The sequence below is a fragment of the Antechinus flavipes genome, chromosome 1 (genome assembly GCF_016432865.1).
Source record: "Antechinus flavipes isolate AdamAnt ecotype Samford, QLD, Australia chromosome 1, AdamAnt_v2, whole genome shotgun sequence".
NCBI classification, from domain to species: domain Eukaryota; kingdom Metazoa; phylum Chordata; class Mammalia; order Dasyuromorphia; family Dasyuridae; genus Antechinus; species Antechinus flavipes.
In genome coordinates this window covers 694,142,369-694,166,585 of record NC_067398.1, presented here as the reverse complement: position 1 = coordinate 694,166,585, position 24,217 = coordinate 694,142,369, and the positions used below count along the sequence as shown (strand labels likewise).

Sequence of the window (24,217 nt, the reverse complement as noted above, 5' to 3'; positions counted from 1 at the left end):
GTTACTCCAGAGTATGAAACACCAAGATGATCATAAAATACATGGGACTTGTGTCCTGATTTCCCATTTAGAGTCTCATCTTTCCCACTTCATTTAAATGTATTCAGCCAGCGTCCCTGAAGCAGTTACCTTGCTCTGGGTGCTGGGCTGAGCTCTGCAGCTGCTAAGCCCAAAAAATGCATATATATTCCCTGTCCTCAAGATCCAAAAGGTCCAAAAGTAATTGCCTCTTATGGCCGCGAAGAGTTCCTGGTCTCCAGGAACCGTATTTAATGTGAGTTTTGATGACAAAGGAGAGCATTTGGTGAGTTTCCTCTAGTACCAGGAAAGATAAAACACTGATTTTCACTAACTCCTTTCTTTCAAAGAGCTCAGAGAACTTGCTAGACTATTGGTCATTATTTGATTGATTGTCATAATATGTCTGAGACAGAGAGCAAATATGATGATTCCCATTGTACGTTTGGGGAAACTGAGTAATACATTTGAAAAATCACATAGTGAAAAGCTAAATTTTGCTTTGTTTTTAGTTTTTTTTTTTTTTAAGACTTGAAAAAAATAGATCTTCTGGTACCTAAACTGACATAGTCTAGGAGGATGTATGATATATGTACATGTATGTGTATACATGTATATGTATAAATATATATGTATTTCTATATCCATGTGTGTGTAAACATACACACATGTGTGAGTATATCTATAAAGAGCACTGACTTTGGCTCCCATCTCTCCTGCTTACTATCTTCATGTCCGTGACCATTTAACCTCCTTGGGCCTCCGTTACCTCATCTGTATACAAACAGACTTCTGGTGTCGTGACTAGGTGGGCTCTGGAAGCCCCTGTAGGCTCTTAGGCCTCTCACACCACATTTAAAAGCCAGTTCCAATGCTTCCTTAGGCAAAAAGGACTTTGATCAACTTCTCACAGCCTCAGTTTCTCCATCTGCACAATGAAGAAATTAGAATTGGTGGCTCTTCCTATAGGCCTAAATCTTATGGTTCTAATTGCAGATATGGCTTCATTCTTCTATAAGTGAGCAATAGGCTGCGTTCCAGGGCTGATACTGCTTCTCCTGAATCATCCTGTCCTGGAGAAATAATTTTATGGCAGAGAGCAGATAAGGAAATTTTGACTATGTCGACATTATTCTATAACTAGAGCAAGGTTTTCTGACGGGTTGCACCCACCTGAAATTCCCTTCTCACTCTCTGAAAATCAGAGAAGTTTGAGTGATTCATCTCTCTTTGATCTGCTTTTAGTAGATTATTTTATTAAATTCAATTCTCCTCTGAGGGCCTCACTAGGCTTTTAACAGTTCAGGTATATTTATTTTTGTACTGATAAGTATTGCAGAATTTTCATGGGCTTTTTCTTTGACTTGCAACCCCTAACTTTTCTCCTGCAGACATTCAACAAGACTGTGGGTAGATTTAGCCAGTCCGTCTTTCATTTTGCGGCCAGACAGATTTTGACCGCCACGCTGGAAGGGAAGCTGGTGATCTGGGACCTTCACCCCCCGCCTCGATCTTATACTTCCTTAGAGGTGCTTCATATCAAGGCCTGTAAACTGCTGCATCTGCAGAAGGATGGTCTTACCGTCTTAACTATTGTGGACAGGTGAGACGCGCAGTCCAGCCCCGGGACTGACCGCAGAGGCGGTCGTTCCAGATTCCGACTGATGTTTCGTTCCCTCGGCAGCTCCACCGAGGCTCTTCGTTTTTAATATATGGGTGATAGCTAAAAAGAAGGTGATAAAAGAAATAAAGGGGTTGCGGTCTTTATTTAACACACAGTTGAGTGCTTATTACACACTTGCTTTATGTCAGATAATAAGTGGCCTCGTTCTTGCCTTAAAAGAGGGAGTCAGAGAGGGAGGAGGATGAGAATCCAACATATCTAGAAGAGTATAATCTAATAATAATTACTCCTATCTGCCAGGGGTTTGAGATTTGAGACAAAGCAACCAAATCAAAAGGTAAAGTACAATTTTTTCCCTTGCAGCTCTATTAACCTTGGTATGTATCTTCAAAAACAAAAACAAAAACAAACCATAGCTGTGGCTTTGCAATTTATCCTTTTATAGGTTCTGAATTCATTCAGGGTTGGAGTTGGAAGGCCTTTGAGAGACCAGCTGGGTCTCTTCAGACCTGAGCAGGAACCCCCTCTACCTTCTGACAACGGGTCCTTCGGCCTTCCCTTAAAGAGTCCCTCCACCCTCTCCCACCCCCAGTCCAGCAGTGGAAACTTCCTAACTTAAGCCTCCCAGAACCCCCTGTTCCTTTTGGAGATAGCTCTTATTGCTGGGAAGTTCTTCCTGATATTGGGGTTAAGTCTGTCTTAGACAGACTTAGCAGATGGCCTGTGTTATTCCTTGTTGCTCTTGCTTTCTCTTAAGTTCATACCCACTTCAACGTTTTAGTCCCTTCCACTTAGTTTCTTGATGGATACACACATACACTCACTCTCTCTGTAACTCTCTGTCTCTGTCTCTCTGCCTCTCTCTTTCTCTCTGTCTCTGTCTGTCTGTCTCTCTTTGTCTCTTTCTCTCTGTCTGTCTCTATCCCTGTCTCTCTGTCTCTCTCCAGGAGAGAGCAGCGTTAGACACCTGAGGCACCAAGCTGATGCTTTTGACCACTCCAGGCTTTTATTTGATCTTTCTGCCCATATGTTCTGAACACAAGAGAACTCATTTTCCCTTGTGATTAAAATTACTTTAGACATGTGAACTTCAGATAAATCCAGGGAGTAAAACAGAAGGTGAGGAGACCCTTGTCCCCCATGAGATGCTTTTTGGTCCCTAAGAGTGACTGAGCCCACTCAGGGCCTGAGCTGCCCTTGGGCTGGGAAGAGGGGGTGGCTCCTGCCTGGGGTAATGCGGAATTATTGGGAAGGGGCAGTAGGTCCTCATGAGTCCCAGGGCACGACTTAGCGGAAACAAACACTTGCCTTGGTTTTGTGTTCTGGGGCGGCCCTCTCCGGTGGGAAATGGGAAACATGGAGGGAGGAAGCCGTGGGATTGACACTCTGGCCTTGTGTTTTCCAGGTACTTCGTAACCGGTGATGCCAAAGGTCACATCAAGTTCTATGATAGCAAACTGTCCCTGGTTAACTGGTACAGCCAGTTCAAGCTGAGCCCCATCATAATGCTGTCCTTTTCTAAGGACCCCCTCATTGTTTCGGGCACCAAATCGTCCTTCTTCTCAGACTGCACCCTTCCTGGCGACCCTTTCATAGTGAGGTGAGTCAGGCGGGCTCTGCCCAGGGGACTTCAAAACCAGAAACCCCCTCACCTGGACCCTCAGAGCACACCGACTGTCGCAGACAGCCGTATTTCCTCTGTGGCTACTCCTCAGACTCAGATGGGATCTCTCCCTGGAAGGTCTGCCCGCTCCGGAGATCAGGCCCTGTTTGATTTCCTTGGGTAGGAAAGCCACTCAATGGCCTGCAAAGGAGTCCCTTCGCTGATAACTTTATTGCTAATGAATAAGCGGTAATATTCAATGATGAATAACCTAGTGAATAAGGTTTCAAATACTCGATAAACCTGAAAGATTTTTCAGAAACTTGATAAATTTTTTTAAAGAATTATTTGAATTTGTCTGAAATTGGGAAGCTCCTCCCCTTGGCGCTCCCCTCCCTGTTGAGTTTGATGTCCCTCCTGTGCTGTTCTAGCTCCTTTCTTCTTCTCTCAGCTCCGCTCATCCTAGCTGCTGCATTTAAAGATGCTTGATAATTAATAGCCATAAATTTTCAAGACCAAATTTTCAAATGAGGCTGTTTAATTACCCCTACAACATTTACAGGCACATCTGCATATGTGCACAGAACTCCACATTTGCATACACAAATGAATATTTGCATGTGCAGATTAGCTAATTGTACAATGGCTGTCCATCTGCATACCTAATGACTCAATTTGCATGTTGAAAAGTAGGCTTTTTCACTTGCAAATGGATGCTGTTGGATATTGATGGTGTATTTTTGGAGATGGAAGGTTAATAATGTCACAAAATTACAGACACAGAGTGGTTTCATGTGCAATTAGGAGCTGAATGGCTGTTGTGGCCCAGCTCCCCACAGACGCTGACATGGCCTGGTCTCTCCTTGGCAAACAGAAATTTTATCATTGGCACATCGAATGCCAGAGTGTACCATTTCACGGCAGATGGGAACAAACTGGAGAAAATCTTGATCGAGCCCAGGGAAGCCATTCACGCCATTGCTTGCCATCCTTACAAGCCCCTCATTGCTATTGGGAGTATGTGTGGGCTGCTCAAAATATGGAATTACCGAAAGAAGATGTACGTGATGAGCAGGATCTTCGAGGAAGGAATGGGCATCCAGTGCCTGACCTTCAACCCTGAAGGTATTTATCTCCCCTTGGATGGGCCTTCCCAGGCCCCAACCCATCTTCCTGAGCCCTTGTTCTCTGGCCTGTGTTCTGTGTTATCAGGGTACCTTCTGGGGGGCGGCTTCAGTGACGGGGCGGTTTACATCATGGACGCCGTGTCCCTGAAAAACGAGACTCCCGAGCCGTTCCGATATTCCAGAGACACCGTGACCCTCATCAGCTTCTCCCACGACTCCCAGTACCTGGCAACTGCCGTAAGTACGTCCCCAGAGTGTCAGCCCATGTGGGGGTCCCGCCGTGTTTGGCTCCCGTCAAGGGCCCCTGCACCAAGGGACCTGTTCACTTGAGCCATAGTTTTCACCTATAGCACGGCGCTCGCTGCGTCACTCCCTCGCTCAAGAAGCTTCAGGGGCTCCCTGTTGCCTCTCCCAAAGTCCCTCTGCCCGTACTTGGCTCTGGTCTGTGTTTATGGCAGTTTGGCCTGCTTGCCTATACTTAAGATTGGACTTAGGATCAGGGAGCCCCAAGTTCAAGTCCCGCCCCAGACGGACTAGCTTTATGAAATCTCTTAAATCTCTGTTTTCTCTTCTGCAAAATAGAGATAATAGTATTGTCAGCCTTCCCAGGTGATTGGAGGATGGCCGATAAGGCCACAGATCCACTGGAACACCCATCTTCCTCTCTCTCACCTGGAGCTTAAGAACCTGATTCCCCTCCAGCTGCTAATGAGTCTTTTTTTTTTTTTTAAACTTTTGTATACAGTTTGCTCTGCCTCTGTCCCTCCATCCTGTCCCTCAGGGGAATATAGGCTCCTTCAGGGCAGGGACCGCTTTGTTTTATCTTTCTCCCTTAGCACTCGGCACAGTGACCAGCTTAAAGTATGGGCTTAATAAATGCTTGTATGTTGGTCCCTTGCCAAAGATTTTTTTATTAACTCTACTGAGACTGATGAAAGTAAATGGAAATTCACTGGTAAAACATCCTAAAAGGGGGAGAATGATGAGGTCTAGATTTTGGGATTCCCTTCAGTCAAGAAACCAAATGATGAGATTAAATTCAGGGACCCACATGAGGAGATTAGGAGTAAAATGATGAGGTTAGTGGCGGGTTCGGGGTTCAGGGAACCAAATGAAGAGGTTTGGCTCCCCTAAATCCCCTTTAGGATTGGCGCAAGGCAGGGAGTTGTTGGAACCTCCTTTGTAAAGGAATTTACGAACCTGAAAAGCTGGATTGGTAAAAAGACGTTTATTATTGGCATCGGGAAGTCAGCCTTTGCTATGCATGAATAGAAAGGCAGAATCCTTAATGGCAAGGTCCCGATAGGGGAGTAAAGAAGTGGAGGAGTCCTGGAGAAGTAAAATTTCTAGTAAAGAGATCCCGACAGAGAGGTATAAAGTCTTGTTAGGGAAATAGGTGAGGATAAAGAGAGGGTAACGCTGGAAGAGAATATCACTCCAGTGGGCAGAGGCTGCTGCTATGCCAGGGATGGCATGTTAGCTCCTCTGCAAGGACCGAGTTCCAAATTGGCTTTTGATCTGCAATCTGGGTTTCAGCTTGAACTGGAATCGAATAGAAAATCTTAGAATTGAATGGATGTTTCTTAATTTAGTGCGGTTACAATCTCCAACTCTGGACTCAGCTGGGCCACAGAATGAAGCTGTCTGTCCTGAGGCCAGATTCAAGGAGAATCTCTCCTTCAAGGAATTTTAGAGAGCTTTGGGGGTCCCTTTGTCAATATCAGGGCGAGAGAAAGGATGAGGATTCTGGAGGTTTTAAAATGCCTCGGGCTTACAAATGATGGGGGGACCCTCAGATTTTAAGAATGATTTGTATTTGCAACATATCCAACATATAAAGGACTGCTTGCCATCTAGGGGGAGGGGTGGAGGGAGGAAGGGAAAAAAAATTGGAACAGAAACGAGTGTCAATATAAAGTAATTATTAAATAAAAATTAAAAAAAAAAAAGAATGATTTGTATTGTTCTCTTCTCATTCAGGATGTAAACTTCACTGTGGCCGTGTACATGATAGTGATGAAGGATGGAGAAAAGGTATGGGAATATTTAGCAAGACTTCATTCTCACCACAAGAAAATCCGGAGTTTGCTCTTTGGGATTCAGGTGGACAGCTATGAGCCCAGACTTCTCAGCCTTAGCAAGGACAGATTTCTGGTAAGCCATCGTCTGCGGCCTCCTTTGGCCAAGGCTTTCCCTTTAGTTTCTCCTTGAAAGGGAGGTAACTGCTTACCCGGGGCCTAAAGTATGGGAAGAAAAGAACAAAGGAGAGGCCCTGACAGGCTTTAGGACCTCAGAGGCGGGCCTGTTTCACACAGACCGAGGCCCAGAGAGCCGGCCAGCTTTGTTCAGGGTCCCATGGCAGTCGGTAGCTGAGCGGAGAATCTCCCTCAGAGCTTCTAGGCCCAGAACACTGCGTTCTTTCCTCCGAGATATTTGTGAAGAGACCTTGCCTTTGTGAATTCTGAGAAGAAGGCACGTGAAACCCTGCCTTGGCTTCCCTGCCCCGCCAGTGGCGGGGTTTCTGGATTCTGGCCCAGCGCCTTCCCCCCATCGATCCCCGGGGACGGGAGCTGGTTTGGACCTTTTATTTGCACGTGGCCTGCCCCATTCGATCACCAGCCCCTGCTGTATCCCGGGCCCTCAGTCCAGAGCCTGCCGCACAGCCGGTGGAAGGCGGGGCTGGTGCTATCCCCCCCCCCCCCCCCCCCCCCCCCCCCCGCCTCAGTGATCACCGAGACTTGATGTTTGAAGTGACATGAAAGGGACTGAGCGTGAGGAGAGGCAGCTTCAGGCCTCTCCTCCTGGTAGCTGTGGGACGGGAGCTTTCTGAGCCTCAGTTTCTCCACCTCTAGAATGGGCATATTACCTAGAGTGGCTGTCTCCCAGGATTATTGTGAAGATCAAAGAAGGTAGTGGATGCAAAGCCCTTTAAGTGCTGTGTAAATGTCCAGTTATTCTTCCCCCCAGGTGACTCAGTAGTTTGAGAGCTCCATGACCTGGATTTAAATCCAGCCTCATCTGTGTAATGGGCTTCCTAGGAGCACCCATCTCTCAGAATTGGTGTGAGCATCAAATAAGATAATAGCTGTTATAAAAAAAAAAAAACAGTTCTTAGCGCAGTTCCTGGCACACATCCAGCGATTCGTTAATTAATGCTGGTTTGCTTCCCCTCCAGCACCAAGGGTCCGGACAAGGTGGGCATCTAGCTATAGGACAGGAGCTATAGGACGGGAGCAGCCAAAGAGTCTTTACTGTGACCTTTCTTAGAAATTTTTAAGTTCCTCCACCTTGAATGGGAAAAAGGAAACAGAACGAAGCAAAATGGGATCCAGGGAACAAGGCCATGACTGTGGGTGGCCATGGGGTGCCTCCCTGCTGGGTGGCTGTTCTTGCCTGACACTGGGGCTGCTGGCTTCCTTTGCAGATAGAGTACGACCTCCTCAACAGTGGCAGGGACCACCTGGAGGTCCTGGACATCCACCGCACGGAGCAGGAGGCCATCCCCAAGTGCATGGTGTGGTACCCCCCCATCACCAGAGAGTCCTTCTTGCTCGTCTGCAACAGCGCGTACAAAGTGAAGCTGTTCAACTCCATCACCAAGATGTGCAGGTAACCCGAGGGCCCCAGCCGTGGTCTTCCTTCCCGCCCCAGAGCCTGTGGAGGCAGATTCCTCCTCCTGCAGCCGCTGAGGGGAAGCACATGGGGACCCAACAAAGAGGAAGGAGGAAAAGGGGTCCTCCAAGAAGGAGGTTCTCCTCCCTGGTGGGATCTTGCTTTTAACCTGGGAAGAACCTTTTTTTAAGTTTATTTATTTTTAATACATCTTGTTTTATAAATTATGTTGGGAGAGAAAAATCAGAGCAAAAGGGAAAAACCATGGAAGAAATTAAAAAAAAAAAAAAAAACAACCAGGGGCAGCTGGATAGAATACCAGTCCTGAAGTCAGGAGGACCTGAATTTAAATCTAACCTCAGGCACTTAACACTTAGGCTGTGTGACTCTGGGCAAGTCACTTAACCCCAATTGCCTCAGCAAAAAAAAAAAGAAGTGACCATAGCACGTGCTGATTTCCATTCAGTCTCCTTAGTTCTTCTTGGGTTGCAGACGGCATTTTCTGTCCAAAGTCTAGTGGGATTGCTGTGGATCACTGAACCACTGAGAAGAACAGAGTCTTTCATATGATCATCACAACAATAGTTGCTGTTATTGTGTGCGACTTACTCCTGGTTCTGCTCGTTTGGCTCAGCATCAGTTCGTGTGAATCTTTCCAGGCCTTTCTAGGCTCAGCTTGTTCATCATTTTTTATAGAACAATCATATTCCCTCGCCTTCATGTGTCACATGTATTGCAGCCACCCTCCAGTTGATGGGCAGCCATTCAGTTCCCAATTCTTTGTTACCACAAAAAGAGCTGCTACAAACATTTTTAATACACGTGGGTCCTTTCCCCTCCTTGCCAGGGTCCATCTCCAGGTTTGCTGCCAGTGGGCCCAGCCCCCAAAGGCGTTCCCTAAATGACTGACGGGGGGACTGCTGCAGTAGGTTTCCCTCTGGTCTTTGCCTCTAAAATGGCTTCCCTTCCCCCAGCTGGCCTCTAACCGCTGTTTTCACCCTGGGGAGCTCTGTGAGCCCCGGGCCTTGGGCACTTTGCTGCTCTTGCTGCTGCACCCACTTAGGGGCTGCTTGCCTCCCACGTCCGCTGGTGGCCGATGGGGAACGCAGGGGCAGAGGCTTGGAAGTGAGAGTTTCAGAACAACCGGAGGGTGACCTCTGACCTTGGAGCAGCAGAGACTTTCCAAAACTTGGTGACTTTCAGAGTTTGGACGCAGAGAGCCGTAGGACCCAGCGCTCTCTCCACAACTCCTTAAGGTCACTTGGCGAGTGCTTTTTGGAGTGTGAGCGGGCAGTTTCCATGCACTTCTGGTGCTTTCATAAGTCACGTCTCAGATGGGCTAGTAAACCTTAGCGCAGTCAGCAGTGCCAGCCTCTGGGAAGGAAGTGCCTGCTGAGGTCACTGGATGCTCCCTTTAGGCCCCTCTGGGCCGTAATTATCGCCTTCGCACCCACCCTCGCGCTGTCTGAATGAAAGAGTGTCATGGCTCTGGCAAGGGAGGAGGGGACTGCAGCAGTTTCACTTGCCCCCATTTCCCAGAGCCCCCAGTCCCATGGTTCAGGTTCATCTGTCGCGTCAGACTGCAGAGCAGTGGAGAGTGTCCCAGCCCGGCCCGGCCGCTGACCGCCCAGGAGCAGGGACTTCCCCCAAGGCCGCTCACCAGAAGCGGCCCTTGCTGTTCCTTCGTCCCGGGGCATTGTGCCCATCTCTCCCAGTCACCCTGGGGGGAAGCCCGAGTCCCCGACTACTTGCACAGAGATTTCTCCGCAGCGTTTGCTCTCGGAGGCGCCCCCATGCCCGGCCCGCCTCCTCCGAAGTGGTCCTCAGCGTGGTGGATGGCGTTCCGGGCGCTGTGCCTTCCAAAAGCTTTGTGCCTAAAATCCCCCTCACTCGGACTGCGCGTGCTTAGGTTCTGAAACAAGAGCAGACAGATCGTTTTTGTTTTTGTCCCTCCAGAAAGACTCTGATCGGGCCGACTTATGGGTCACCCATCAAGCAAGTCCTGGTCCTCCCAGAGGCCGCCTCCAAAGGCTCGCCGAGGCGATACTTGGCGTTTGTGAACAAAGACAAGGTAGGGGTCCGAGACCTGTGCCGGCCGTCTGGGGGCCAGGCTTGCCGTGGAAGAGGCTGCTGGGCCGTCGGGCTCAGTGGGTGCAGGGACCTCTGCGGGATAGGGGTTCTGCCAGTTTGGAATAGTCCTTAGCCAAGGCAGGTAGTGCCACTGCATCGGACAAGCTGGTGCAGACTTTGGCCGCCAACTGGGACGCCCTGGGGTCTGGCTTGGGTTTGGGGTGTCTGTGCGGCAGTTGCCAGGGGAGGGTCGGCCACTCGGGTCCTCGTGGGAAGGGGCTGGCGGACCCCCGTTCCAGCCCCTTCGCGCCTCTCACCAGGTTGGACTTCAGATCTTACCAGTTGACGGCAATCCCCACAAGACAGCCGCCATCATTTGCCACCCCAGTGGAGTGTCCGGCATGGCTGTTTCTTATGATGGTACCCACGTCTTCACCGCAGGAGGGGAAGACCACAGCGTGTTACAGTGGGAGATTAATTTAAGGTAAGGGACGACGACAGAGGGCCCTCCCAGGCAAACGCACGATAACTGCCCCCTGGGAGACCCTGTTTATCCGGTAAGCTGCTGTTTCTCATTTGAGGTGGGCATGAGGCTTTACCCACGTCCCTTTATACACATACATTGACACAGAGCCTGGCTGGTGGCTAATCCCTCAAGGTAACTGCTTATTTTTAGCGGCAGGGTCCCAGAATCTCAGTGGCCACTTAGTCAGCGCAAACCCCCAGGCGTGACAGAAAGGGAAGGCCTGCTCCTCTTCCCTTTCGCAGGACGGGCATTTGTGGGGACAAAGTCCACATCTGTATCACTGTAAGGAAAGGGTTCGTTCTTTTAAAAGAGATTTTTATGGATAAACTCCACCTTGCCTGTTTCTCCCTGAATCTCTCTCTCTCACACACACACATCCTCCCCTTATTTCTAGACCCTGATCCATTATGATAACCAGTATTTATATAATGCTTGAAGGTTTGCAAAGCACTTCCCATATGTTAACTTATTTGATCTTACAACAGCCTGGTGAGGGAGGTGCTGCTATTAGCAATAGTTTTAGCGGGTATATGTGACTTTCACAGCTGGCACGTGTCTGAGACAGGTTTGAACTCAAGGTTCTCACTCCAGGTTCCGGACTATCCACTCCATCATCTAGAGACCCATATAACAAAGAATTTTTTTTCCTCAATAGCATTTTATTTTATTTTACCAATTACATGGAAAGATAGTTTTCAACATTCCTTTTTCTAAGTTACAAATTTTTTTCTCCTTCCCTTATTCATCTCTCCCCTTCCCAAGATACAGTGAGCAATATCGACTATACAGGTAAATCCGTTTTTTTTTTTTTTTTAAACACATTTCCATATTTGTCACATTGTAAAAGAAAAATCAGAAGAAAAGGGAAAAAGTTGTGAGAAAGAAAAAGCAAACAAATAAAAAAAAAGGTGAAAATCATATGTTTTGACCTGCCTTCACTCCTTAATTCTCTATCGGATGCTGATGGCCTTTCCCATCCCAAGCCTATTGGAATGGTTTGGGATCGCTCAGTTGCTGAGAAGAGCTAGCTTCACTGATCATCACTCAGTCTTGCTGTTACTGAGAACGCTTTTTTTAAGGAAAGAAAAACAAGAAAAAGAAGAAGAAAATCAGTCCTCCAATCACTGCCTCAAATCAGTCTGGCGTTACCTGGAGTTCCACACTCGTGGCCCCTGCCCTGTGCCAAGGAGCAGAGGGAGAGATGTCCTCCCATCTCTCTCCAGGCCGGGCTTGTCCCCGATAGTCCCCATCATTCAGCTGGGATGGTTTGGTGGCCATTTCTTAGTCACCCTCTTGTCGTCACCGTATCTCCTGTTTTTCTGACTCAGTTCATGTAAGTCTTTCCATGTTTTCCTGTATTTGTCATGCTGCTTGTTTCTTACCACACGATGTTTCATTACATTCACGTTCCATCAAAAAAATCTACTCAGTTTCCGGTTTGTTGCTACCCCAAAAGGTCAGTTACAGATGCTTCATTATGTCGTCAGTGATTTTCACGGGATGTACGTCTAACGGCAGAACCTCGGGGTCACTCTTTGCAGAACCCGCAGGCCGATTCATTAGCTTCCTCCACAAGGCGTCCCTGTGCCGGAGTTTTCACACCTTTCCAACAACGACTCTTCCCGCTGTTTGTCATCTTGGCCAGTTTGCTGGATGGGAGGGAAATCTTACAGTTGCCTTCATTTGCATTTCTCTTCTCCTCAGCGATTTAGAGCACCCTTTATTCTATTTATTAATAACTTGCCATTTTTTTGGGAACTGTGTGTTCACATCCTTTGACCATATTTCATCTTTTATTCTAAGGACTAAATGTAAATAATTTAAGTTGTCACATGCACAGAAGGCGGGAAGAGGGGTGGGGGGCATGAAAGGAAGCTGCAGTATGCTGTGGTGGACCAGTGGTGTGGGGGCCATTATCGGAGAGACATGTCACACCATAGGACAAGAGTGAGGACTCCCTCTACTACATTTTAAGCCTCTAAATGCTCTTCCCCTTGTGAGAGGGAGAGCTCCAGCCACTCTTTGTAATGAGAACAGAAGAACAATCAACAAGATGTTTAGAGACAATGTTGGAGGTGGGGAGGGACCCCAAAAGTTTGGGGTCGCAGACTGGTGTCACAAAAGAATTTGCAGGCTTGAACCCATTTCCTGGTCAAGAGGAAAAAATTTATTGTAATTGTAATTGTTAAATCATTACAAGCAGGCTAAGATCCAAAAGACATGAGCAAAGTGCTGAGAAAGGAGACCCCTTTATCCAGCTTTCTGTCCTTGACATGCTAATTCTGTGGCCCAGAGGGGTAGTCGGGACTTTGGTTCTCACTGACTGGATTATCAGCAGTGAATTGGGGCGGGGTCTATCCAGGACCAGACAGAGTGTTGTTCTTAGATTGGGAGTGTGGGAAGTCCCTGGGGCAGACTCCAAAGCCAGAAGCTTTAGGGTCACTGACTTATTGTTAGAACAGAAGCTCCCTAATGTCGTTGCTGTCTCCCCTAGAAGCTATATTACATCAAAACGATATTTCTGATCCGTGGCATAAATCTTGTGCGTAAACCTAGAATCTGAAAGGAGTTTCTGCCTGGAGGAGGCTGCTACCTCCTCAGCCTTTGCAAGATGGGGACCTTGCTGTGCCCCAGTGCCTTACCCAGTGCACTTACTGTAAGGGAAAGGGAATGAACATTTGATAAGCACCTACTGTATGCTATGCCCCTTCTACATATGATCTTATTTGGTCTCATTAATTAATACCTGGATACATGATGGAGGAATGGATGGAGAGAAGCAATTTTGGGGAAAGAGCATGGGATTCATAATCAGAAGAATGAGATTCAAATCCCAACTCTAATTCTTTTTCTGGTTTCCTTAGGGAAATCCCTTCCTCTCTTTGGGCCCCGGCTTCTTCATATGTAAAATGACTGGATTGACCTAGATCAGAATCTCTTTACCTCTCATCCAAGTCCCACCTTCCATCTCCCATCCCGATTTAGGCTGGCTTTCAACCTGGTCACTCAGCTGAAACTGTTCGCCAAAGTTATCAAAGCTCTCTTAGGGACCAAATCTAACGAACTCTTCTGCAGCCTTTGAAACTGTCGATAATTTTCTTTTCTTTTTTCCCACCTTTTTTATTAAAACTTTTTATTTTCAAAACATATGCATGGGTAATTTTTCAACATTAACTCTTGCAAAACCTTGTGTTCCAATTTTTCCTCCCCTTCTCCTATCCCCTCCCCTAGGTAGCATGAAGTCCAGTACATGTTAAACATGGTAGAAATAGATGTTAAATCCAACATGTGCCTATATATTTATACAGTTATCTTGCTGTACAAGAAGAATCAAATCAAATCGATCACTTTCTTTTCTTGAAAACTCTCTTCTTTAGGTTTGTAGGATACTGTTCCTTCCAGTTCTCCCACCTGTTTGACTTCTTCAGTCTTTTCAAATATATCTGTATTCACATCACAATCCACTCACTGTGTCACCCAAGACTATGTATTGGAACCCTCTTTTCATCCTCCATATTATCTCCTTTGACAATCTCATCAGCTGCTATGGATTCTAACATAGTCTCTGTGGATTTGATTCTCCCAGTGGTCATCCAGCCCTAACCTCTCTCCTGACCTCACATCTGATCTCACATCACCAACTGTTTATTTGCTATCTTGGACTAGACATCCATCCCATAAACATTTTAAACCCAATATGCACGAAACAGAAGTCATTGTCTTAAGCCCCAAGCTCTCCTCACTCCCTTATTATCAAAAGCTCCCCCATCCTCCTGGTTACCCAGGCTTGAAACCTCAGTGTCATCCACAGCTCCTCACTCAGATTCATCCCATATTTCCAATCTTTGCTGAATCTTAACATTTCTACTTCTGGCTCTCCCACACATCTCTTTCTCTCCACTTGTAGTCCCATATCCCTGGGCTATAAAAATCATCTTCTTAAGAGTCTTTCCACAGCTGACCCATCTTCCACTCAGAAGCCAAAGGTTATTGACTACTATAAACTCTACTGGCTCCTTATTGTCTCCAGGATCAAATCTAAAATCTACTTGACTTTTAAGGCCCTTCTAACCTTTTTTATCCTACTTTTCTTACTCCCCACCACAACATCCAGGGCCATCCAACAACACTTGCTTTCTTGCTATTTCTTGTACACAATACTGTCCCCTCTTCACTGGCTGTCCCCCGTCCTTGAAATGCTCACTTCATCCCCTCTCCCTCCTGGCTTCCTTCTAGATTCAGCTCAAATTCCTTCCCTGAAAAGGCTTTTCCTGATCTTCCCAGTTACCAGTGTTTTCCCTCTGAGATTTCCTCCCATTTATTTTCATTGTAAATATCTTATAATTGTTTGCATGTTTACTCCCCAATTCTGTTGTAAGCACTTTAAAAGCAGGGTCCTATTTTTGTCTGTCTTTGAATCCTTAAAATAATACTGTGCCTATCACATAGTAAATATATAATAATTCTTGATAATGGTAATTTTGGCAAATGTATCTTAATATAATGGGTTTCTTTTGCAATCCTATGTATATTATTTCATGTGTTTAAGAACATGACTCTGAGAAGTGGTCCATGTTCACCAGATTGATTGTCAAAGTGGTCCAGGAAGCAAAATCTTTAAGAAACTCTGACCCAGATGATTGCTAAGGTCACTTCTGGCTGCAAGCCCTGTGATACGGTGGGAAAGTCTCAGAGAAAAATCCTTAGAATAATAGCTGCTTTCCTTTCCCCAGAAATGGGGCCTGTTTAAAATTGGAGCTCTGTAAGCTCCAGCAAGAGCACAATTCACCGCCCCCACTTCAGTACCGAGGGCCAGAGAGGCAAAGTAAGTGTGAAGAAGTAAAACTATTGATGTACGTCTCTTCACAGTGATTGGAGAAGATCCCAGAAGGATGAAATCTTAGTTTAATTTGATTTGTGTGACAGAGGTCCTTTATTAATTAACTAGCACTTGTAAGTAGCTTTGGCCTCTTAATAACATTCAGCAATTGAGTAGGAAAAAGGCTGTAAGAAATCCAAAACAATCAAACCAACCTTTTAAGGTCAAAATCAACAGGCTAAACTGAAAAGGAAGAGGAAATTTAAAAATAACTGCCTGCAGATAGCCAGCAAGCAGAAGGATAGCAGTGGGAACAGCCAGAAACGTACAGGTGACAAAACCCAAGAGAAGAACTGGAGCTCAACTGTACGAAGCATGGGCAGAGACCAAGAGGAAGCCAAAGTGGAGCGGGGCGCCCGATCTCGTATAGATTGGAGAGCAGGGCAATGGGCTCACGGCAGGTCATTGCTCTGCAGGGGGGAGCAGCTGAAAGAAGCAACATAGGGAAAGGCAGGAGCTGGGGAGCACTGCAGCCAGGGATGTACTGGAGTCCCCGGGGAGAAGGGCAGGAGCTGGGGAGCACTACAGCTGGGGATATACCGGAGTCCCAGGGGAGAAAGGCAGGAGCTGGGGAGCACTGCAGCCGGGGATGTACCGGAGTCCCGGGGGAGAAGGGCAGGAGCTGGGGAGCACTACAGCTGGGGATGTGCTGGAATCCCCAGGGAGAAGGACAGGAGCTGGGGAGCACTGCAGCTGGGGATATACCGGAGTCCCTGGGGAGAAAGGCAGGAGCTGGGGAGCACTGCAGCCAGGGATATACCAAAGTCCTAGGGGAGAAGGGCAGGAGCTGGGGAGCACTGCAGCTGGGGATGTGCCAGACTCCCCGGGGAGAAGGGCAGAAAGCACGTTGGTAACAATCCAGGGAAGCGGAAGCAGAAGCAGCGCTGGCCGGAGACCCCAGGAGAAACAGAGGAGTTACTAGAGTTGGATGAGGTCTCTCAGTCAGTGGCCAATTAGGAAGAGCAGACTGTGTGCCAGCTGTGGATAGAAAAGCAAAAAATGTCCCTTCATGCTGCAGGCCTAATGGTAACAAGGAAGCTAGAGGGGAGGTTTGGGGAGAAAGACCAGGAATTGTGCTTTAGACCTGCTGCAGGCCGGCTGGGGCTGATAGCGGGCTGCATTTTGTGGCTAATTGTGCCTTAAACTCGTTGATTTGAGATCACCGGGTGGGGTGGGGGGGAATCCAAGTCAAGGGATAAGCCGGCAGGCCCTTAGCAAGCACTGTGTATGGCGGGACTGTGCTGGCCCCATGGGGACAGGTACAGACGGTCCCTCGCAGAGGGCGGCAACTCTGAGAATGTGCATGGGAATCTAAGGCAGCAGAGCACTAGGGACCTCCCCAAGGCGTGGTGGTGGTTCTGTAGTCATGGGGTGCTGGGATGGCCTCCCCCGACTGGCTGAATGTGCTGTGATGAGTCGGAGGCAGGGACCGCAGGGCTGAGGGAGGGCGTCAGGCTCTCTGCCACAGCGCCTCAGCAGGGAAGACTCCAGGCTCTGGACTCCAGAGGCAGGAACAGGTTGGGGGGGAGACAAGGAGTTCAGTTTTGGAAAATCTGGAGCTTACGATCTCTGCGAGTTACACAGCTTTAAATGCCCATTGGGCGGTTGGGAGATGAGAGAGCAGATCTGAGAGTCATTTGCGGGAGCTGATGAGATCTCAAGTAAAATGGAATAGAGGGAGAAGAGCAGAGGGCAGAGTCTTGTAGGATACCCATAATTAGCAGCCATGGCCTGGATAGATAACCCAGCAAAGGAGACTGAGAATGACCTTTGGATGGGAAAAGGCAGAATGAAAATAAATGATAGGGAATTAAAACCCAAGAAAGTTAGAGGATTGTTAGAGAGGATTCAATTACTCTTAATGAGTTCAGATCACTGACCCCAAAAGTATAATAATAATAAACCCCCAAAATATAATAGCCCAGATTGCTAGAAGACCCAGTCTATGTGATGGCCAAGATGGCATTTTCAGTGATATTATTATTTTTCCCTGATGCAATTGGGCTTAAGTGACTTGCCCAGGGTCCCCCAGCCAGGAGTGTTAAGTGTCTGAGGCCAGAACTCAGGGCCTCCTGACTTCAGGGCTGGTGCTCTATCCACTGCACCATCTAGCTGTCCCTTCAGTAATGTTTGAAAGATGATAGAGACAAGGAGAGAGAAATGCTGAGGTTCTGAGAAAGCAAATGTTCTGAGTTTCCAAGAAAGAAAAACATTGGAATTTTCAAACTATAAGTTAGTGATTTTGACATCAATTACTGGCAAAACTCTAAAATGTTTCATTAAAGGGATGGACAGTGAATCTCCAGAAAAAAGAAATGGTCTCAAAGTGCCAGCAAAGTTTTGTCAAGGAAAGATCCTGCCAGACTAACCTCACTTTCTTTTTAGTCAGGGTTCCTAGGCAAGCATATCCAAGGATGGTATAATCTTAGTTCCCCTAGATTTTTTTTTAATACATCATTAAGGTTTCATACAGTCTTCTTGTGACTGAGATAGAGAAATACAGACTATATTAAGTTCACACTCCATATAATAATAGAGCATACTTAGGTGTATAGAGGGGTCTGGTTGAAGGGCCAGACTCAGCAAAGATCAGTGCAGTGGATCAATGTCAGCTTAGAAGGAGGTCTCCAGTAGCGACCTCCTTTTATGCTGTTTTAACATTTATATCAGTGATCTAGATAAAGGAATTATCATATGATATAAATTATGCATATGATATAAATCTGGGAGGGACAGTCAACATGTTACATGACAAAATTAGGATCCAAAAAGATTTTGACAGGCTAGAGAATTGGGCCAGATTTATCATATGAAATTGAATAGGGCTGAATGTAATGTCTTATACTTAAGTTGGTTTTTTTCCTTAATCAGCTTCACAAACAAAAAAAGTAAGAGTCTCAATAAAATGCATTCAGTTTCTGAAATAAGCTACCCAGGTACATATAAGACTTATGAAACTACAACTAAAAATAATATAAATAAAATAATTTTATTTATAAAAATATATAACAAATATGTTAATATGTAATTATATTAAATATTCAACACAGCAATATATTATATATAAATATATAAAATATATGAAAAATAACTGGAAAGCTGGGCTTTGCCATTATAGCAAAAAATAATCTCAATATCTGAGTTGTACTGCAGATTTAGTGCTAAACCAATCAAATTATGAAAGGAATAGAATTAGTCAAAATAATAGGAAAACTCCTTTGGAAGACTGAAAGGTCAAGAAGATCAAGAGATATAAGGAAAAAGGAGTAAGAATGACAAAGAAGAATGTAGAGAAACTAGGCCTGATACATTTTATTACTATGACTCCAGTACACATCGGTCTCTTCCTTATCATTGAGAAATCACAGAAGTTGAGGAGAGCAAGGGTCCTAAGACAATCTACTCTGATCCACACCTGAAAGAAATTACTACCAGAACACATCAAACAAGTAGCCACCTGGCCTTAAATATCTCCAAGGAGGGAGACCCGTCATATCCTAAGGCAGCCCATTGCAATTTGGGAGAGCTGTGATGGTCAGGAAAGTCCTCAGGAGATCCAGCCTGAAGGGCTTCTTTGTAGTTTCCCCTCACACTCACAGTTTTATCCTCTGGGACCAAACAAAACATGTCTCCACCTTCCTCCACACAATAGTTTTTCTAGTACTTGAAGATAGTTACCATGCTCTGTTAGAGACTCCACTTATCCAGAGTTAGTTATTTATTTGGCTTCTCTCATTCTACATTCAAAAATTTTCCAAGCATTTTTGTCATCTTCACTTATTCGCACCTTTGCATTGAAATCAAATAACAGAGTCTGGCTTGATTATCGCGGTCTTCCTGAAATTTCCCTACTCCCTACTCTGTTGGCCCAGAAATGTTAATTATTTTCATGGTGCATTAGTCGCATGGTTATAAAAACTCATCTTGACCATTACAATATGAAATGATAAAATGTTTGACTTAATAATGTTTCTCGTTGCCTTTGGATGCGTGACAAAAAAACAATTTTCTCAAGTCTTTTTTTTGCTTTTCTAAGGAAAAACCATTTAACCACTTGTGTATATCCTCCAATTTCATTATAATGGGAACATCAAGGCTGGTACAATTTAGTTCTTCATTGTTGACTACTAGTCTTTGGACAAAGTTCTCACATTTTCTACATTAATTGTTGTAATGTGTTGCCTCGTCAAAAAATCACCAGTGGCCAGCCTACTGGCGAGGATTTTCCCTGTACTTAGCCAGGCTGGTCTTTGGAAGGTGGGTGTCATCTTTTTCTGGGCTCATACTCAAAACTATTCTGATCAATCAATCGATAAACATTAAGTACCTTCTATGTAGCAGCCACTGTGCTAAGCATAGGGGGTATAAAAAAGAAGCAAAAGACATTGCCTTCAAGGAGCTCATAATTTTAATAGAAAATATAAACAGATACAGGCAAGCTATATGTAGAAGAAATAGGAAATAATTAATAGGAGGAATTAAGAGGGCTTCCTGTAAAAGATGGGATTTTGCTTGGGATTGAAAGGAAGCCAAGAAAATTAATAGGTGGAGTTGACGAACAGCCAGAGAAAACACCCTTTGCAGTATATTTAGAGTATATAAGAAACTGTGCTCCATTGACAGCTTTTGAGAAGCCAGGAACACTTTCATTCCACCGCAAGCCACTGGAGCTGGACTTTGTGGAAAGGATGTGGAAAGTGATCAAGGTGATCCAGAATTCTCAAGTATTCTAGTGCAAAGTAGTTAATTTCTCAGTATATTCCAAGTATATTCACTTTCAGTGAAGTTCTACTCCATTGAATCCTTACAGTGATCCTTGTTTCAAGTGTGGGCCTAGCAATTGAGTTTTAAAAATATAGATCCAGCTATGGATAATGTGTCATCATTAGTGAAGACACAGTAAAACTAATGTGAATTTGGAGAGATTCATCATATTTGGTCATAGGATGATGCTTTTTTGGCCATAGTAACTCTTGAAAAGAATCTCCCAGCTTCTGGGTCATGTAAGCAATAGGATGGAAGGCTAGACATTTTCTCCAATCCCCACAAATTCCTAAAACAGAAATTATGCATCAAACACAACATAATTTCTGTTCTTTTCATCACCAGAATCCAAAAGAAGGTTAAAAAAAATGCATTCCAAGGCGGGACCTGAACACTGATCCTGAGCTCACTGAGCATTCTTTTCCCACTCCCATGGAGTTGCACTATGAGTCCTAAGGATGCAACACAAGCTTACATCAAAACCCACCCCCATGGCCCTTTCCCCCTTTCCTAGTGCTATATCTAGAGCAAAGTTTCTTAAACTGTGGGTTGTGGTCCTATGTGGAGTCTTGTAGCTGAATGTGGGGGTCATGAGATTATGATTTAGTATCAGTGAATGTTTGATTTGAGTACCTATTTTATATATCTATTGGAATTGAATAAAAATTTCTTACATAAAAAGGGGTTCTGAGTGGAAAAAATTTAATAAGACCTTTAAAAAGAAACAGATCCAGGTTGTGGAAGTTTGCTCAGGCCTTGGTAGCCAGCTTGGGGGCAGCTCTTCAAGAGAAAAAACCTCTCAAGGACTACAGGCTGGAAACACCAACAATATAAAACTCTGAAGTGCTTGGAGAAAGGAGGCTCTTACTGCTGCTCTCAGGCCAGAAATCCTAGAAACGGAGGGAGTGGGCCAGGTCACCAGGACAAGATGAATAGGTTGTGTGTGCAGCACTCCAGCAAGCCAAGGGAAAGAGCTCAGCATCCATCTGGGGCTGGTTCTGGTCACCTAAAAGTCAGGCAGAGATATAGATAGGCTGGTGAACCTAGAATTTGCCAGTGTGGGAGAAGACAGAGATGCTTTGAGATCCAACCCCTAAGGGCACCATCATCTAAGGAGAGGGAATCAGTAGGTGAGTGATAGAAAAAAATAAGAGGAATGGGGGAAAGACCAAAAGTACCAAAGGTTCCAGGAAGAAGAAATTGTGAAAACTGAATACAAACAGATAAACCATCAGGAAAAACAGTAAGAAGAGAAGGAAATAGGGCCCCTAGATCTAGTAAATGAGTTCATGCAATTTTTGAATAAAAACTGCAAAATGAAGGAAAATGATCCAACACTTGATGAGATAGAGGACCCTGGGAAGTCTGAAGAGAACATGGAACTACAATATGCTATCCAGATAGATTGGCAAACTTTACCAAAGAAACAAAAGAGAGAACAATTGATTGGGAATTGCACAGACATGAAGGACTATCCAGAAGAAGAGAAGCAAAAACCAAGAACATTAAAAGAAAGTATACTTATTATGCAAACAAAATGTGTGGATCTTGAGGACAGGATGAAGAGATAACCTAAGATTCATAGTTCTCCCAGAAGAATATGACACGCCAAAAAAAAAGCCAAACAAACCCCAAACAAACAAAAATTACTCTATCACCATCATGAAAAATATATCAGAAGAGAACTGCACAGAACTTCTGAACATAGGAAATGAAATTTCAATGGAAAGAATTCACAGATCGCCTCCAGAAAAATATCCAAGGCTGTAAATTCCAAAATACATAGTGCTTAAATTTAACAATTTAATTTAGAAACAACAAGTACTGAAAGCCATCAGGACAAAAACCTTCAAATACAGTAGAAAAGACATTTGAATAATGCAAGGCTATTCTGTACCCACTAGAAGGAGGAGGAGGAGGAAATGGAATAATGTGTTCCAAAAAGCATTTTAAGGGAGGATACAACCCAAAGTGACCTGCAAAACTGAGCTTAACCATATGTACAAAAGAGATAGATGTAAAAATAATAAAGAAGAGTTAAACACATTCTTAGAAAGAAAACTAGAACTACAGAGATTATTTATTTCTCAGAAACTCCAGTCAACAGAAATGCAGGAGGAGTGGAAAAAAATAGACAATTAGCAATCAACAGAGTGACAACGGAAAACCAGTAAGAGATTTCTTTCTAAATGTACACAAGGAAAACAGGGATGGAAATTTAGTAGAGGTATATAGTGAAGAGCCAGGTGGGATATTATGGAAAGACCCTGACAACACTCTGCTTAAATAGGTAAGTTGTGCTTTTGTGGAACAACGTGGAAGGGCACATGAAAAGTAGGGGAGGGAAACGGGGGGATAGAGAAGAGGGAGTGATGCACCAGAGTCAAATCACAGTCTCTCAGTGAGGGGAAGGTGACCTCTCTGGTTTCAAAGCCTACAAGGGAATAGATAAAGGGAGAAAAGATTGCAAAGGTGGGAGCAGGAAAGGAAGGGACCCTTACTTTAGAGCTTCACTAATAGTAAAGTGAGATGCAGACTTTATACTGGATGAAGTCTGAGGGGGGATTTAGTGCCTGAAAAGTCTATTTGTCCTCAAAAAGAAGGAGAAGGAATAATTCCTCCCTGGGGGAGAGAAAGAGCATGGACACAAGGAATCCATGAGGTCATCCCTACAAAGCAGTAACAGCACTTAGAGGCAGGACCCAGAATGAATACCTTGCCACCTCAAAAAAAAAATTGAAGTATAATATCTGAAGAAACAATACTGTGTTTATAGCAGAAGGCTTGAAAAAAGCCCTGATTTTAGAGACAGACAGATGGAAGAAAATATAAAATTAACTCTTAAGAAACTTTAGATGTGAATGGATTAAACAATCCAACAAGATGAAAAAAAGTAGCAGATTGTATAAGAAAACAAAACTCAGCAAACTGTTGCTTATCAGAAGTATTTAAAATACGAAAACATGAAATAAAACAGGAGATGGGGAAAATTTTACTATGCATCAAATGAATTTTAAAAAGAAAATAAATACTCTCATGCTATCTGATAAAGCAAAAACAATCATTCATAATTTTTTAAAATAAGAAAAGTATAGTAAGCTGAAAGGAATGTGGCAGATAAAAGGTGAAATGACTAAGAAAACCAAGGTGCAAGCTTCCTCAGTTATTTCATCTTTCACCTTCCACAGAAACTAGAGACAATTAACCAATATCAGTCTTCATAAAGCTTCAAGAAGATAATGACAATAACACAGTAGTGAGAAAAGACTCACTTTTTTCAGTTTTGACTAAGTTAACAAAGACAAAAGGGGAAATAAGAAATTGAGAGTAAATAGAGGAAAAAAACTGAAAAAATTGAATTAAAAGATTTATGGCATGTCCTAAATGGGATAGTAAAAGAACACATATTTATCCACTCCACAGGGAACTTTTATTTATTTATTCCCCCCCACAGGGAACTTTTACAAAAACTGATCATGTACTAGGGTTCAGAGATAATTTGAAACAAATGCAAAAAGGCAGAAACAGTTGATATATCCTTTAAAGACCATAATGCAATAAGAATAGAAATTGATTCAGGTACAAAAGAGACAGGCCCAAATGGAGACTTAATTAAATTTTAGTGAATGAGTCAACAAATCATGGAAACAATAACTATGTAAAAGAAAATTACAATAATGAAACAATATACTGAAATTTCTGAGATGCAGAGTTTACAGGGGAGTTCATGTTCTTAAAATCATATATTAAAATTGAAAAAAGGTTTTAAATTTTTGATTTCCTCTGTTCCCTTATCCTCCCTTAAAAAAGCAAGCAATATGATATCAACTGTACTTGTGAAGCCACGTGAAATATATTTCCATATTAGCCATGTTACAAAAGAAAATTTATATTTAAAAATCCCAATAAAAATAAAGAAAATAAAGTTATATTTTACTCTGCACTCTGAGTTCTGTTATCTTTTTGGAAATGGATCACATTTTTCTTTATGAGT

At 44.3% G+C, this 24,217-nt stretch overlaps 1 protein-coding gene across 3 annotated transcripts in view; it reads left to right on the top strand.

The window, feature by feature from the left end:
* CFAP251 (cilia and flagella associated protein 251) overlaps positions 1-24,217 on the top strand; it is a 79,469-nt gene that overhangs the window by 28,407 nt on the left and 26,845 nt on the right. For all 3 annotated transcript variants that reach the window (XM_051972730.1, XM_051972731.1, XM_051972729.1), the window contains 8 exons: positions 1,410-1,621; positions 3,048-3,242; positions 4,120-4,370; positions 4,458-4,609; positions 6,353-6,526; positions 7,797-7,981; positions 9,941-10,055; positions 10,375-10,538. In XM_051972730.1, coding sequence (XP_051828690.1) covers positions 1,410-1,621; positions 3,048-3,242; positions 4,120-4,370; positions 4,458-4,609; positions 6,353-6,526; positions 7,797-7,981; positions 9,941-10,055; positions 10,375-10,538 — 1,448 coding nt within the window. The remainder of the gene's footprint in view (positions 1-1,409; positions 1,622-3,047; positions 3,243-4,119; positions 4,371-4,457; positions 4,610-6,352; positions 6,527-7,796; positions 7,982-9,940; positions 10,056-10,374; positions 10,539-24,217) is intronic.